This window comes from Equus caballus, chromosome 14 (assembly GCF_041296265.1).
Source record: "Equus caballus isolate H_3958 breed thoroughbred chromosome 14, TB-T2T, whole genome shotgun sequence".
NCBI classification, from domain to species: Eukaryota; Metazoa; Chordata; class Mammalia; order Perissodactyla; family Equidae; genus Equus; species Equus caballus.
Genome location: NC_091697.1, coordinates 51,254,377 through 51,272,170, shown reverse-complemented (window position 1 = coordinate 51,272,170; position 17,794 = coordinate 51,254,377). Strand labels below are relative to the sequence as shown.

Genomic DNA, 17,794 nt, shown 5'->3' with positions numbered 1-17,794 from the left:
GGTATTCTACTGGATATTTTTTCTTTGTCTTCAATATGCCTATGAGTCATGCATTCCTTCTTTATTTCCTTCAAACCTCATTTTATTACATAGAAGTATATTTAATTCTTATATTCAGAACCAACTTGTTACTGAAGCCCTGAGAGTTACCTGATAACATGTGTGTTATCTGAAGCAATGTCTAGGAAAGTCACGTGAGGAAAGGAGACTTATCTAGGCTATCTGATCCATAATCAGTTCAGCTCAGCACTCTCAAACCACTTCTAGATATTTAGCCCAAATTACTTGCATATTCATATTACCTTTCAAGTTTTCCTTCCCAATTTAGGAATTGACCTTAATATAATTAACTATAAATTGAGTGACTAATGTTTGAGTGAAAAGAATTTCACCTGTAGGAGAGGGAAGTCCTGCAACAGATGCCTACATTTGTCTTGAAGTCAAGAAAAATGTTAGAGTGTGTGAGCATGTAGTGATAGAATTTATGTTTATGGAATTCCAAACTGAGAAAAAAGATTTAGGGTATTTTACTTGAACAGAATTAGATGAATAAAAAGGATATGAAGTATTTGCTGGTAAAGGGAAGTTGTTCCATAATCTTTTAACATAGCCTGAACTAGTTCTTGGAGAATAAAAAGGAAAGGTTGGCATTGAAACTTGAGATTAAGAAGGTTATTTTGACTCAGAGGTAGTGATAAAGTTCTGTTAATGTGCAACATACAGTCCAGTTAAAGAAAAGAATAAAAATAAAACTCTCTCACATTTCATGTCGTTAAATTTCTATGGTAATCTACTAGCATATGCTTTTATATTCTGTTTATGATGAAAGTGTAAAACACTTAACAATCCTCTGCATAAATCTCTTTTATAAGTAAGAAGGAAGGCTTTATGGCATTGGCCATCCTTATCCTGTGTATATCTTACATAGCTTTGAGCTCTCCTCTAGTTTCCTCTGATAAACAGAGGAGGAAAATTATCTGCACATCCGACTGAAGATAATACTGGGTGTTATTTCATGGCTGTCGAAATTTCCCCATACCACTTGGTAGGGCTGTTTTCCCACGTGGTCTTGTTCTAAGTCTTGTTCTTCCAATATATGTATTGCCTCTGATTAAGAAAAGACAAACTTTTCTCATTACTGGATTGATAGCTTTTCTATAGGATGCCATCTCTAAGGAACCTTCTTTGGTAGTAAACGCTGGAAAATAGACACATCCAAAACTCGTAAACTGCCTCCTTCCCTATACATCAGTCCAACATACCTGTCGGAGTACCGAATCTCATTCCGTAGTTTCGTCTTCTGACTGCAGTTTTCTAAATAGACTCTGAGCGCCGCTGTTGGCCGATACGCTGCAGGAGTTGGAGTCCGGGATCCACCCGGGTGGTTTTCTGCGCAGTCACAGAAGCAAGTCGGAAAGAGAGGAGCCCGGTCTCGGGCTCTCCGCTTGGCAAATCTGATTCCGGAATACGGACTGGGATGCCTTTAAACTGGGAGCGTTGAGTTTTCTACGCGGTGGAATAGATATTTTAGACGCAATTTGTAAAGCATCTTCTCTTAACATCCGAGACTGCAGCAACGCGGAGAAGGATGGGAAATAGGGCGAAGCTGAGGAGCAGTACCTGGCGGCGGCAAGTACTCTTTCCCTTCCTGCTGCCTTTGTTCTCCGGGGCGCTCTCCGAGCAGATTCTCTATTCTATTCCAGAAGAAATGGCCAGGGGCTCTGTGGTGGGGAACCTCGCTGAGGACCTGGGGCTGCATGTACAGGATTTATTGACCCGCAACCTCAGAATTAGTGCAGAGAAACAATACTTTACCATAGACAAGGAGACCGGGAACTTACTTGTGAGTGACAGAATAGATCGGGAGTCGCTCTGCTCCCAAAACCCTCTGTGTGTCTTACCCTTAGAGATTGTAGCAGAGAATCCTCTAAATGTTTTTCACATAAATGTGATGATAGATGATATAAATGACAATCCACCTCATTTCCCGCAAAACAACATTGTTTTACAAATTAATGAATTTGTAATTCCAGGGACTCAGTTTGGGCTGGAATCCGCTATAGATGCAGATGTAGGGCCTAACTCTCTCCAGAGTTACCAACTCAGCTACAGTGAGCATTTCTCTCTGATAGTGAAGGATAAGACTGAAGGCAAGAATGCCCCGGAATTAGTGTTGGAGAAGTCCCTGGACCGGGAACAACAGAGCTCCCATCTTCTGGTCCTGACAGCAATGGATGGGGGTGACCCGGTCCGAACTAGCACCACTCAAATCAGGATCAAGGTTACTGACGCCAATGATAACCCCCCAGTGTTCAGTCAGAATGTGTACAAAGTTAGCCTGCGGGAGAACTTGCCCCCAGGCACCTCTGTGCTAAAGGTGACAGCCACCGACCAGGATGAGGGCATCAATGCAGAGATCACCTACTCCTTCAAAACACTACGAGATATTGGAAACAAGTTTATGCTAGACCATCAAAGTGGAGAAATTAAATCCAAAGACCCCATAGACTTTGAAATCAGTAGCAGTTATACCATGAGCATAGAGGCCGAGGACGGTGGAGGCATGGCTGCTGAATGTAAAATTATACTAGAAATTGTAGATGAGAACGACAACACCCCAGAGGTGGTTTTCACTTCAGTGTCCAGTTCCATAACCGAGGACGCAGAACCAGGGACGGTGATAGCTCTGTTCAAAACATATGATCAAGATTCGGGAGAAAATGGAGAAGTCACATGCCTCATAGAAGAAAAAGTTCCTTTCAGAATTGTACCTTCCTCCAATAATTACTACAAGCTTGTAACAGATGGGGCCCTGGACAGGGAGCAGACTCCAGAGTACAATGTCACCATCACAGCCACCGATAGGGGCAAGCCGCCCCTCTCCTCCAGCAGAAGTGTCACACTACACATTGGCGACATCAACGACAATGCTCCGGTTTTCCACCAGGCCTCCTACGTGGTCCACGTGGCTGAGAACAACCCGCCCGGCGCCTCCATCGCCCAAGTCAGCGCCTCAGATCCCGACCTGGGACCCAACGGCCGCGTCTCCTACTCCATCGTGGCCAGCGACCTGGAGCCGCGGGCGCTGTCGTCCTACGTGTCGGTGAGCGCGCAGAGCGGGATGGTGTTCGCGCAGCGCGCCTTCGACCACGAGCAGCTGCGCGCCTTCGAGCTGACGCTGCAGGCCCGCGACCAAGGCTCGCCCGCGCTCAGCGCCAACGCGAGCCTGCGCGTGCTGGTGGGCGACCGCAACGACAACGCGCCAAGGGTGCTGTACCCGGCGCTGGGGCCCGACGGCTCGGCGCTCTTCGACACGGTGCCGCGCGCCGCGCAGCCCGGCTACCTGGTCACCAAGGTGGTGGCGGTGGACGCCGACTCGGGACACAACGCCTGGCTGTCCTACCACGTGCTGCAGGCCAGCGAGCCCGGACTCTTCAGCCTGGGGCTGCGCACGGGCGAGGTGCGCACGGCGCGTGCTTTGGGCGACAGGGACGCGGCCCGCCAGCGCCTGCTGGTCGCCGTGCGGGACGGGGGACAGCCGCCCCTCTCGGCCACCGCCACGCTGCTCCTGGTCTTCGCAGACAGCCTACAAGAGGCGCTGCCGGACCTCAGCGACCATCCTGCACCCTCTGAGCCCCAGGCTGAGCTGCAGTTTTACCTGGTGGTGGCCTTGGCCTTGATCTCCGTGCTCTTCCTGCTCGCGGTGATTCTGGCCATTGCCCTGCGCCTGCGACGCTCCTCCAGCCCCGCCGCCTGGGGCTGCTTTCAGCCTGGTCTCTGTTCTAAGACTGGGACAGGGGTTTCTCCCAACTACAGTGAAGGAACTTTGCCTTATTCCTACAATCTGTACGTTGCCTCCGATTCTCAGAAAACAAGATGTAATTTTCTCACTATGACGCCAGAAATGGTCCCCCCACAAGATCTTTCCAAGGAAGCTTCTTTGGTAGTAAGTGTCACTGACGAGAACAACAAGTTAAGCTCTAAGTGTGTTGCTTCTACTCGCGTGACTTTCAGTGAATGCCTTTCATCTACAAATGGGTTTTCAATATAATTTCAATTTTGAAATAATTTTCAAATATTTCAAAATATTTTCACAATAATTTCAAAGTATTAATTTTCAAATCAATATTTTGGCAAGAAAATCTTAAACAGATTATATCTACTATCACTTCAAGTTTGTTTGCCCATTCTCAATATTTTCCTTTCCTTTTTGTGTGAGCCAGTAACTTCATTATGAGCCCTCAAGTATTTTGAAATATTCTGACCCTTTCACCTGATATATTCTTTATCCACACACACACAATCTCCTTTACTGTCAGAAGTGGGTTTTGTGTGGTACTGCCATTCAAATATTTTTAATTGAAGCATAAATGTTTTCTTTCTATAGATGTTTCTCTTTCCTATAACATCAATATCTGGATTATATAAGGCTTTATTAACTACAAAGTGAGGGGAAAATGCATGAGAAAAGGCTTTAAAAAATAAGGACATAGTAATGATTTGATAATATTCAGGTGCATTTGCTAGAGATTCTTTGAGTCCCACTGAATAGGTCAATTTTATGCCTAATCTTTTCTCAGAGCTAACTGTAGATTTCCTCCCAACTTTAAAGATGTTATATATAGTATACCTGCCACACAAGCTTATCCTCAGAATCTAAATATTTACATTTATGAAAGCACAATAACAAAATTTTTTTCCTGTATTTTGATGGGCTTCCAAATGTATTACCAGTAATACTCGGTAATTGGAATTAGGTTTGTTACCCAAAAAAAGGTAAGTTTATAATATTCTTTGGGTTACTAGTTTTCCTAGACATTCTTTTCAAATATATTTGTAAGTTGTGGAGTACTACCCTTATTTCCAGTAAATGTGAGTTGGAATGCTTCCACTTTCTTCTAAAAATGTTAATGTGCCTTCTTCACTTGACTTCCTGCCAGGTGTGATTCTGATAACATGTACAATCACGTTTCTTATTTTTAGGTTTCCATATTATCATGAACATTTTATTTTTAAATGTTAAATGTCAACACCCTGTTAAATTAGTTCTTCCATTTGGGGAAATTTAAGAATCTATCAAAAAATTTTGCCCTAAGTTATAGCTGAGTGAGAAAGTTTAAATGATTTCTCAAAATGGGAAACTGCCAAGGAGATGGCCCATAATAGGTGTGTTGGGGGGGAGGGTGATATCAAGGCCCGTGCACTAAAATTATAAGGTGAAAATTACTGTGTATGGAAACTTCGAATTCATTTAAAAGCTCATTGGAAAAATCAGAATATGCCTACGGCTACAGAAAATCTCAAGAAAATGGCTCTGTGTGAAAAATTTTAGAGAAATAAAAAGACGCTCACTGAAATTTCCATTAAAATGAATGCTGTAGTTTTAGTCAGCTCCCCTTCCATCCCTATTTGAAGAACAGTAGGTGGAGCTATTTAAGGTCTAAAAACCAAAAATCCTTTCCCGGAGTTCAAGATTGTGCAGTAATTGGTTAGGACTCTGAGCGCCGCTGTTCACCAATCAGGGAGAGAAAAGCAGCGAGATCCTGCTTGCCGTGCACGCGCCTGAAGCACAAAGCACAGATAGTTCGCAACGAACCGTCTCCGAGACTGTGAGGAAACTCGGCAGAGGAGCTCTGATCCCCAACTGTCAGATTCCAGGACGGAAGATCTGATCCTGACTTCGGTGGTCAAAGGAAGAATTGGAAGTAATCTTCGAGGAAGGTGACAATGAAACCTGCGCGACTGCCCCAGGACTGCAAAGGGCTGGTCCTGCTGGGAGTTCTTCTGGGGATTCTGTGGGAAACTGGATGCACCCAAATCCACTATTCAGTTCTTGAGGAGCTGGAGAAAGGCTCCAGGGTGGGCGACATCGCCAAGGATCTGGGGCTGGAGCCCCGGGAACTGGAGGAGCGAGGAGTCCGCATCGTCTCCAGAGGTAGGACTCAACTTTTCGCTCTGAACCCGCGCAGCGGCAGCTTGATATCCGCGGGCAGGATAGACCGCGAGGAGCTCTGTATGGGGGCCATCAAGTGTCAACTAAATCTGGAGATTCTGATGGAGGATAAAGTGAAAATATACGGGGTGGTGGTAGAAGTGAGGGACATTAATGATAATGCTCCCTACTTCCCAGAAAGCGAATTAGAAATAAAAATGAGTGAAAACGCAGCCCCAGGGATGCGGTTCCCCCTTCCCCACGCTTGGGATCCGGATATCGGGAAGAACTCTCTCCAGAGCTACGAGCTCAGTAGCAATACTCACTTCTCCCTGGACGTGCAAAGCGGAGCGGATGGTAACAAGTACCCGGAATTGGTGCTGGAGCGCGCCCTGGACCGCGAGAAAAAGGCCGTTCACCACCTGGTCCTCACGGCCTCCGACGGGGGCGACCCGGTCCGCACTGGCACCGCGCGCATCCGCGTGATGGTTGTTGATGTGAACGACAACGCGCCGGCGTTTGCTCAGTCCGAGTACCGCGTGAGCGTTCCGGAGAACGTGGCCGTGGGCACTGAGCTGCTTCTGGTAAACGCCACGGACCCTGACGAAGGAGCCAATGCGGAAGTGACGTATTCCTTCCGGTACGTGGACAACAAGGCGGCCCAAATTTTCAAGCTAGATTGTAATTTAGGGACAATTTCAACAATAGGGGAGCTGAACCACGAGGAATCGGGATTCTACGAGATGGAAGTGCAAGCAATGGATAACGCAGGATATTCTGCACGAGCCAAAGTCCTGATCACAGTTTTGGACGTGAATGACAACGCCCCTGAAGTAGTTGTCACCTCTCTCTCCAGCTCCATTCTGGAAAACTCTCCCAGTGGGACGTTAATTGCCCTTTTAAATGTAAATGATCAGGACTCTGGGGAAAACGGACAAGTAATCTGTTTCATCCAAGGGAATCTGCCCTTTAAATTAGAAAAATCTTATGGAAATTACTATAGTTTAGTGACAGACACACTCCTAGACAGAGAACTGGTTCCTAGCTACAACATCACAGTGACTGCTACTGACCGAGGAAGTCCGCCCCTGGCCACGGACACTCACATTTCACTGACTGTGGCAGACACTAACGACAACCCGCCCACCTTCTCTCGTGCCTCCTATTCTGCCTATATCCCAGAGAACAACCCTAGAGGAGCCTCCATAGTCTCCGTGACTGCCCGAGACCCTGACTATGGAGAGAACGCCCAAGTCACTTACTCCCTGGCTGAGGACACCCTCCAGGGAGCACCCCTGTCCTCCTACATCTCCATTAACTCTGACACTGGAGTCCTGTATGCGCTGTGCTCGTTTGATTATGAGCAGTTTAGAGACCTGCAACTGCAAGTGATGGCGCATGACAGTGGGGACCCTCCTCTCAGCAGCAATGTGTCGCTGAGCCTGTTTGTACTGGACCAGAATGACAATGTGCCCGAGATCCTGTACCCCACCCTCCCCACCGATGGCTCCACAGGCGTGGAACTGGCACCCCGCTCTGCAGAGCCTGGCTACCTGGTGACCAAGGTGGTGGCGGTGGACAGAGACTCAGGCCAGAATGCCTGGCTGTCCTACCTCCTGCTCAAGGCCAGTGAGCCAGGGCTCTTCACAGTGGGGCTGCACACCGGTGAGCTGCGCACTGCGCGGGCCCTGCTGGACAGAGATGCTCTCAAGCAGAGCTTGGTGGTGGCCGTCCAGGACCACGGCCAGCCCCCACTCTCAGCCACTGTCACTCTCACCGTGGCCGTGGCCAACAGCATCCCAGACGTCCTGGCCGACCTAAGCAGCCTCGAATCTCCCATCAACCCTGACGACTCTGGCCTCACGCTGTACCTCGTGGTAGCGGTGGCTGCGGTCTCCTGCGTCTTCCTCGCCTTTGTCATAGTCCTGCTGGCGCTCAGACTGAGGCGCTGGCACACGTCACGCCTGCTCCAGGCTTCAGGAGGCGGGTTGGTAGGCGTGCCCACCTCGCACTTCGTGGGCGTGGACGGGGTGCGCGCTTTCCTGCAGACCTATTCCCACGAGGTCTCCCTCACCGCGGACTCGCGGAAGAGTCACCTGATCTTCCCCCAGCCCAACTACGCGGACACGCTTCTCAGCCAGGAGAGCTGTGAGAAAAGCGAGCCTCTTTTGCTGTCAGGTGACTCGGTATTTTCTAAAGATAATCATGCCTTAGTTCAGGTGAGTCCACATCAAATATTCTTCTCTGAGCTTTAAAGAAAATATCTCTTATATAGGTAATTATTATATATTTGGAATTTATAAAGCAGACAACAATAAATTTATACATACATGGCAGATACCAATGACAACCTGGTCGCCTTCCCTCATGACTTATTTATAACAATTTTTATATGTTATATATAAAAATTTACATCCTCTTTATAAAGTACTTTTTTTTTTGTTAAGCATTGCTTCAAAATTGCAGTAATTGTTTCTGGTCATTAGGAATGCATACATTTATGCTTTCTCAGTGGACTGAGTCATTTCATGGTTTCAAGTCATTCATGAACTTCCAAATAGGGTGAGTTTATTTCTTACCCATTTAAATTTTTCTCACTGAAATATGCAAACTGTGTCATCATGAGGAAAGACTGAAGAGATTGTTTCTTTTTCATTTTTTTTTTATTGAGGTAACATTAGTTTATAATATTATGTACATTTCAGGTGTACATGATTATATTTTGATTTCTGTGTAGACTACTTCGTGTTCACCACCCAGAGACTAATTACCATCCATCACCGCACACGTATGCTCTTTTGCTCCTGTCGCCCTCCCCCTCTGGTAACCACCAATCTAATCTTTATATCTATGTGTTTGTTGTTGTTGTTGTTGTTTTCTTCCACTTATGAGTGAAATCATATGGTATTTTACTTTCTCTGTTTGATTTATTTCACTTACCATAATACTCTTAAGGTCCATCCATGTTGTTGCAAATGGCAAGATTTCATCTTTTTTATGGCTGAGTAGTATTGCATTGTGTATGTATACCACATCTTCTTTATCCATTCATCTAATGATAAGCACTTAGGTTGCTTCCAAGTCATGGCTATTGTAAATAATGCTGCAATGAATATAGGGGTGCACATATCTTTTCGAATTAGGTTTTCCTGCTCTTTGGATAAACACCCAGAAGTGGAGTGGCTGGGTTGTACGGTAGTTCTATTGTTAATATTTTGAGAAATCTCCATACTGTTTTCCATGGTGGCTGTACCAGCTTGCATTCCCTCCAGCACTGTATGTGTTCCTTTTTCTCAATATCCTCTCCAATACTTGTTATTTCTTGTCTTGTTAATTATAGCCATTCTGACGGGGCATGAGGTGATATCTCATTGTAGTTTTGATTTGCATTTCCCTGATAATTAGTGAATTGAACGTGTTTTCATGTGCCTTTTGGCCATCTGTATATCTTCTTTGGAAAAATGTCTGTTCAGATTCTTTGCCCATTTTTTAATTGGGTTTTTTGGTTTTTTGTTGTTGAGATTGTTTCTTTTTCAACCCCATTATAGATTTTGGGACTATAATATCTGTATACGTTTCCAGATTAGATATTTCTTTTGCCCATTTTACCCATACTGATGATCTTAATGATGACTTTGCAAAACATTCAGAGTTAACAAATTGTGTTTTGAGTGTATTTTGGGTACTGTGGTGAATTTGCAGTAATTCTCTCTTCTTCTTATATTAAATTTCCCATAACTTTCGCATACATGGAAAGTTTTCTGGAAAGTGCACAGATTCTAAGTGTTTCCTGAGAACTTTATGCTTATTGTAGAATGTTGAACAGAAATTGAATTCTATAGTATATTATTCTTGGGAAGGTATTGCTGGAACCTGTGAGAAGCCTAGTTTCTTTTGGTGAATTCTGTAAAGGTGTAGGGAATCATAACATCCTAATTATTTTCTCTTTACCTATTTGTTGCATATCTACTTTCAAAAGTACAACAGTTAATTAAAATCTAGACTTATATAAGAGATTGGAAACCATTTAGAGAATGAAAGATAATCAAATGGTCCTAAAATGAGACAGTTACTGCTACTGAGATTCACATGTCACTTTATGCTTCTTGACAACCAAGACAAAAAAAAGAATGATTCCAGTTATCTGGTTTTTTTAAAGGGAAGTTTTTGTGTTTATCTAAAAATGCAAACTTTGTGTTGACATTAAGTTACAAATGGAATTTAATTTCTACGTAATATTGAGAGGAATAGAGGGCAATATACCTCCTGTTGTTTTGTAAAAGTTATCAAAATGTTTATCACAGGGCCATTTCTCATATGGTGGTCAATTCAAAGTGAAAGACATAACACACAACAGAAATTATTTGAGAAGCCAACCTAGTATAGTTCCAATTATGCTGACTTCTGTCCACTGAACCTGAGTTAGGGACAACTCATTAAGAGGTAGGGCAAGAATAGTCATGACTCTTCAGCTGTATCTCAAATATAAGTGATCTCAACTATGCTTCAGGTTTGAGCTAAATAGGCTTCATTAAATAGCTGTTGAGTGAATGAATAAACAAATGTATGTGCTCTGGGGATTACCTGATATCAGTATTCTAAGGTGTAGTATGATAGAAAAATAGCAGCTTTGCAGTGAAGTAACTCATAACTGTGTGACCTTTAACAAGTTATTTAATCTCTTTCAGCTTCAACAAAGTAGGGATAATACTACCATATAATTTGAAATATTGTGGTGAGGACTGGTGGTAATATATAAAGCATCTGGTTCATAATATGTACTTAATTAACAGTAGCCATATTTTTTACTGTTGATAGAAAAAGGAGTTGTGCTTCCAGTGTTAGCACACTTAACATTCTGTTGGGAAAAGTAATAATGATTTGTGCGCTTCTCCACGTGGTACAATGGGATGACCTGTGGGTGATAGCAAAACTGTTCTAAAATTTTTATGAAAGCTAATTTTAAAATCTTAAGTGCCTAGTCACCTTCTTGATTGGGAAGCTCCTGTTTGGGGTCATAAAAGATGGGGGAAAGTTTGTTTTGGATGAAACAATTTTATGAGTGTTAATTTTTCTCTTTCTGAATCTAATGTAACCTAAACAAGGGTCGTATGAAACTTCTTATTTAAAGGACCAATTTACCCCAGTAGGATTGCTAGGATGATTTAACTGGAAAATGGATCACCAAAACCTGAAAGTTGGAGTTACTTGGTTTTGGCCACATGAGAGCTTAAGATAACGGCTGCAAAAAATATCAATCTTAGCTTTAGGATATTTGCTATAATTTAAGATTGATAATTAGGATATTTGTTGATTGTTTTTTTTAGCGTAACTGGGCAATGGGTTTGGATGTTTACATTTCTTCTGGTTCCAGTAATGAAATTATGTCAGGGACTTTGCTTATCTTCCTATCTGTTGTGGAACATGGGTATGCATTCACTTAATCTAATGAGTTAATCAAAGTGTTCAGCTATAACTTAAAAGTTGTAGCTCCACTATTTTATAGCACCTAAAATTGGAATGTAATCTATCAGCAGACATTCTTCTCGCCTCTTCCAACCTAGAAGAAATATTATGCTCCTTGAAGCAGCAGTAGCCTAGGATCCTTGCGGAGACTGTACAACTTGTTGAGACTATGCAATTCATAGATCATTTTAAACTGAATTAGAAGGCTAATGATAAATGAGTGGACTGTGTCACAATTTTCTCAGTTACATGTAAGAGAGTATAGCTGTCCTCATTAACTGAATAGTTCTGGTGAAAGATCTGCTTTTTCCTCATGCAAGACATCAAGTTCAAAAAAGTAAGAACCTCCATATTAAGTACGTGCAGTTTTCTGTATATCAATTATACCTCAATAGAGCTATTTTTAACATTTTTTGAAGCAAACACATAGTTGTGAAGGGATGTTGATCAAACTAATGAGTGTATATATTAGGAAAGAGACAGATTTACTCTCTACTATTACCCTTAGAGTTCATTTTTAGGAAACCATACCTAATGAAAAGTTACCAATAACAGAGCACACTGTTTAGGACACATTCTTAAAATGCTGATCAGAAAAGATAACCTATGGCAAAGAAAATTGAAAAGAATCTTTGAGAGAGGAGGAGTTTTCTGGATATCAAATGAGAAGAGCTCTGGTTCAGGAAAATGTGAAGAAATTGTCATCAGATGGAGCATAGAGTCAAATAAAATAATTTATCTATATGCAAAAGAAATCAGCACCTCTACAATTTCTCTTAGAGAAGCCATGAAAAGATCTACTACGTATAATATTGAGGACAAGTATAATCTCTTAGTTTATCTTTAAGTCTCTGAAGCATTTCACACAGTGGTGTGTATACATTCTAAATTCTCAGTAAAAGGCTTGAGTTCAATGATTAGAAAGTGGTCTTTTGGGAAAAAAAATCCTTTGCAAACCCAATTATGTTACATGTGCTTTCCCTCTATATCAAACTCCTAATAATAGCCAACTCTCTGACCTATCTGTATAAACTAAGGAACTGGAGATTTGTCAAATTTTTAAAATAGATGCCTTAATCCTTAAGATTTCCATAATGTAAAACTTCTTAGAAGCTTTCTGTATATTTACAGCTGGAGATTCAGCAATAGTTCATCCTGAGACTGTGTTATAGGAAAAAAGTAAATCCTTCTCCTCCAAAAAAAGTAAAAATAAAAAGAAAGATTCAGCCTAAAAATACTCTTAAACGTCAAGAAGAAATAAAAAGAAGTCATCATTTTCATATCATATGCTGGAGTCACTGAGGATATAAATTCCCATGAATATTTAATTGCGTGAAAAAGACCGCACTGCTGCCTTTCAACTTGCGAATTCCAGACACATCTTTCTCTTTGCTCTCAACTCTTCAGAACCTTGACCTCTGATTGCGTCAGGCTGCAGTTCTAGAGTAGGGATTCGGAGCACTGCTATCAGAGATAAACGAGGAAATCTCCTAAGTTTCCGCTGAGTAACTTTCCTAATCCGACCTTGCCAAAGATCTGGGGCTAGTTGTCCAGGGTTTACCCGCTCTGAAGCTTCCAGTCAATGCAGAAAAAGAATGAGAAAGTGGAGACTTACTTGTGAGTGACAGGATGGACGAGAGCAGATATGCCCACATACTATAGTTTGTGTCATACGTTTAGAAACGTAGTTGAAAATCCCTTTAAGTGTTTTTCACATTAACATAGATATTCGAGATGTAAATGATAATACCCCCAGTTTAGCAGGAATGTTATTGAGTTAAGTCTCTGAGTTGTCCCAGCCTGGAGCAAAATTTGCAATAGGACCTACGGAAGATCGTGATGTTGGAAGCAATTCCTTTACAAAATTACCACCTTAGCAGCAACTCTATATTTGTCTTCAAAGTAAAAGAGACCAGTGGAAACAAACACATTGAACTTGTGTTAGAGAAGCCACTAGGCTGGGAAAAGCAAAGCTTGCACCACTTAGTCCTGACAGGCTTAGATGGTAAGGACCACCGGGAGGCAGCACTGCTCAGATTCTGACCCTGGTGAGCGAGGCAGCTACAACCCTCCCCACCTGATTTTAGCCAGAATGTATACAGGGTCAGCCTTCAAGAAGACATTCCCCCAGGCACCGTCACAGTGAGGGTGAGGGCCACCGACCCAGATGAGGGCATTCAAGCAGAGATCAAGCATGCCTTTGCAGTCCAGAATACTCATATCCAGTTTGGCTTTGATCACAGTAGTGGAGAAACGAAAACCTTAAGCACATTGGACAACAAAGAGATCTAGAAATATTATAGTTTTGGACGCAAGGAATGGGGGTACTGCTTGCCCAGTGTAGTTGAGAGTAAAATCCTAGATGATAATGACAAAGTCCCAGAGGTGATTTTTACTTCTATTTCCACAATGATTCCCAGAGATTCTGCACCTCAGACAGTAATCACTGTTTAAAACACAGGATACAGATTTAGGAGAAAATGGGAGGTCATGTGTCTTGTACAAGAAAATATATCTTTCGGAATTGAATCTTCTGCCAATGATTACTACAGGCTTGTAACAGATGGGGCCCGTGACCGGGAGCAAACCCTGGAGTACAGTGTCACCATCATGGCCACTGACAGAAGCAAGCCACCCTTCTCCTCCAGCAGAAGCTTTACCCTACTCATTGGTGACATCAACAATAATGCACCAGTTTTCCACCGGACCTCCTACATGGTCCACGTGGCAGAGAACAGTCACCATGCCCCACCCCCACACCTCCACTGCCCAAGTCTGTGCCTCAGATCCTGACCTGGGACCCAGTGGCCATATCTCCTACTCCACTGTGGCCAATTCAAATGCTTTAAGAGAATTTGAGTTAGCACAGAATGCTGGATAAGGACTGTTCCTCATAATCAGGTGATTGTACAAGTGGATCCAAATAATGTTAGCATAGCATTTCACTGAACTTGCAGTTTACAAACACCTCAAAAATTATAGAATAACATTTGCATATAAAACTCCATTATATATCACTGTCACTGATTTGGAAGCTTGCAGTCTATAATATAACAAAAAAGGAAAAGGAAACAGATACCTTTGGAAAGTGAAATCAGGTAAGTGGGTAGCATGGAAATTCTGAAAAGAGTGAAGGAGAATACTGGTAAGTCAAAAGAAAGAAAATATTAGTAGGAAGATGCAAAAAAGTATGTCTGATTGATTAGTCACAGTAGGGTTCCTTATTGGTGTGGGTTCTGTTGTCTATCTAAGCTATCTTAATTTTATTAGAAATGCTACTTGGCTGTTGGTCTCTGAAAAGAATTCAGCAAATCAGATAATTTGGCATCTTTAGCCTGGATTCTGATGCTCACCTGAAGAATTCGCTAAAGCTTGGAAACCAAGAAAAGGCAAGCATCTTAATATGTGTCACTTGCATATACTGGCTTTACCTTGTGTAATGCTTGCTCTGTCAATATATTAGGGGAGGCGGTGAATATTCCTTGTGAGCAAAGGGCACTTATGTGACACCTATTGACTCTTCTATTTACCTTATTTAAAATTGATTTTTGCATGGGTTATGAGGTAGCAATTCAATGAGGTAGGGGTCAAGGTTATTTTTCCCCATATGGATGCCCAGTTTTCTAGCATCATTTGTCAAAAAGATTTTTCTTTCCCTGTTGAGTTGCTTTGGCACCCTTGTTGAAAATCATTTGACTGATATATGTGGGTCTATTTGTAGACTCTCTATCATGTGCCATTGATCTGTCTATCCTTTTTCCAGTACCATACTGTCTTGATTATTGTAGCTTTATAGCAAGTCTTGAAGTTAGGTAGATAAGTCTTCCAACTTTTTTCTTCTTTTCCAACATTGTTTTGACAATTCTTGGTCCTTTGTCTTTCCAAATAATCTTGTTACCTTCCCAAGGGGAAAAGCCTGTTTTGAATGGGATTGCATTGAGTCTATAAATCTATTGGGAGAAGGGTCATCTTAACAATATTGAGACTTGCAATCCATGAGAATGGTATCTACTTCCCTTTACTTAGGTCTTATTTAACTTCTCTCAGCAATTTTTTTATGGTTTTCAGTGTAGAGGTCTTGTATATCTTTCATTAAATTATCCCTACATATTTGATGGTTTTGGATGTTGTAAATTGTACTTTTTAAATTTCATTTTCTGATTGCTCATTGCTAGTTTGCAGAAAAACTATTGATCTTTATATATTCCATATGCTTTGAAAAACAAGAGGTGCAGGGTGCTCTATCCTCATATTGTGTGAGAATATAATGTAATAGAATATAATATAAGCTTAAACCACCTCTGCATAGGTTCAGGCTTCCATTCTCTGCAGGGTATTGGTTGGAAGAACCCACCCAAAAACAGAGTAAACACTAGCATCTGCCCCAAGTCTAGTAGTGTGTGGATCATTCATTTATTTATATAACAAATTTGTATTAACTGCCTACTATATGCAAGGCACTGTCCTAGGTGCCAAGGATGTAGCAATAAACAAGGCAGATATGATTCCTGCCTTAATGGCCCCCATTCAAAGATAAGGTCTTTTATAAGTCAATAAATGCCACCAAGGAGAAAAACAAGGGTGCCAAGAGAGCTTGCAATAGGGAGGCCAACCCAGTCTGAAGGGGTAGGGAAGGCTTCTTTCAGGAAATTATATTTAGCATGAGATCTGAAGGATGAGTAAAAGTTAGCTAAGTAGGAAAGAGATTAAAGAAGAAATTGTCAGGTAGAAGGAATAGCATATGTAAAGGTTATAAAAACAGAAAAGGGCTAAGGAAGGCTAGAAATGGAAAATAAGTAGATAAGGTACATCTATTACAAGGCTTGTCAACCATATTAAAGGTTCTGGATTTTACTTTAGGTACCCTTGTGCTGAGTTGTGTTTGAAAGGTTTTAAACAATGCAGTGACAGGATATGACTTTAATTTTAAAAGATTATTCTGGCTGTTCTGTGGTGAATTGATTTATGAGGGTTATAAATGAAAGTAGAGATAAATGAAAGATGGGAGACTATGGCAATGTTCCTGGTAAGAAATGGCACTGGATTGGATTAAAGGGAAGGCAGTAGATATAGAAATAAGTGGATAGATTGGAGATATATTTAGGAAGTAGATTCAATAAGACAATAATGGAATGGGTGGAATGCAAACTCCTGAGGGCAGGGACTATTTTATTATTATATGCTTCAGTGTCTGGCAAGATCGTTGCCTGGCGAGTGGTAGATCCTCAATAAAATATTACTGACTGAATAAATACAATAGATGAAAGAGAGAAGGGATTAAGAGTCATTTCCAGGTGTCTGAATTAAGGAACTGGATGGACAAAGGTACCACTGAGTGAGATGTGGAAGACTAGAGAAGGGTCGATTTCAGAGGAATCAAGAGTTGAGTTGTAAACATGCTAACTTTGAGGTTCTGAGAAACATGCAAGTGCATTTATTGAGTGTGGTTGGACATATGGTCAACATTCTTTTACTCTGCTTTCTTCCATTGTGATAATCCATTCAGATGGGTAGAGCCTTACCAGGCTGATGATGATAAGATTCCTGATAGCTCTATGCTGGTATGTTTCTGGGTTCATGGCAAAGCTACTCCTGTGTTTTATTTTTCTTCATCTCTCTTTTTCACCATTAGAAACATCCAGCACCCAGAGAACCTTACCGTGTCTAATTCATGCTCACCCAACTCTTCAGACTAGGCCTGGGGCCCAGTTCTTTTCTGCCTCTGGAATTTTGTTTGGATTATAATTTATCAGGCTGTTTTAATTTGTTGTTATTTAATTTTCTTTGACTTGATTGTTTGCTTTGCATGGGAATGTTTAAGCTCAGTTTTTCTTCACCATCTGTTTTGGTTTACAAACAGTAAAATTTCAGATAAGGAATGTGTAGAATAAAATATGCATAGCAACAATAATAAAATTGTTGGATTTTATTATTATGAATACACTTGGAAGATTGTATGCCCACACATACTTTAAACATCCTATAGAGTCCTCAGTAACCATGTTAAAAATACACTACTTTTTGTTCTGTGACTTTCAGCTGATATATATTTGCTTCTTCATCAATGTGTTAGCTCTCTCTCCTCAACAAGAATATAAGCTCTTTGATGGCAAGGATTTACTTACTTTTCTCATGCTACGTTTTTAAGGCCTGGAACAGTGCTCGACACTGTTAAGCTCTAAATTAATATTTCTTGGATGAATTAACAGTAATTAAGCATTTTAAGTTGCAACTAACAAGATTAATGATGGTAGAACTTCCTTTCCTCCTATGGGGATGGAACTTTTCCACATTTTTAGAGGGGTGGATTATATGGGTGTATACATTTGCCAAACTCACTGAACTTAAGATCCTTGTGTTTCACTGTATAGAAACAATACTTCAATTTAAAAAGAA

The 17,794-nt window shown here is 41.7% G+C and overlaps 1 protein-coding gene and 1 long non-coding RNA gene across 20 annotated transcripts in view; one reads left to right on the top strand and one right to left on the bottom strand.

Moving 5' to 3' along the window:
• The window catches only part of LOC100072198 (protocadherin gamma-C4), a 172,282-nt gene that overhangs the window by 100,672 nt on the left and 53,816 nt on the right, over window positions 1-17,794 (top strand). The window contains exon 1 of one of the 19 annotated variants that reach the window (XM_070234064.1): window positions 429-3,946. The exons of 17 other annotated variants lie outside the window; for them this stretch is intronic. In XM_070234064.1, coding sequence (XP_070090165.1) covers window positions 1,589-3,946 — 2,358 coding nt within the window. In that variant the 5' untranslated portion in view covers window positions 429-1,588. Of the gene's footprint in view, window positions 1-428; window positions 3,947-5,579; window positions 8,152-17,794 lie in introns of those variants that run through there. One more of the 19 variants, XM_070234055.1, reaches the window with a different exon arrangement.
• Window positions 1,984-6,397, bottom strand: LOC138917472 (uncharacterized). Its single transcript, XR_011425545.1, has 2 exons — window positions 6,259-6,397; window positions 1,984-6,051 (listed from the first exon to the last, which is right to left on the bottom strand). It is a non-coding gene; the product is annotated as an uncharacterized lncRNA (long non-coding RNA).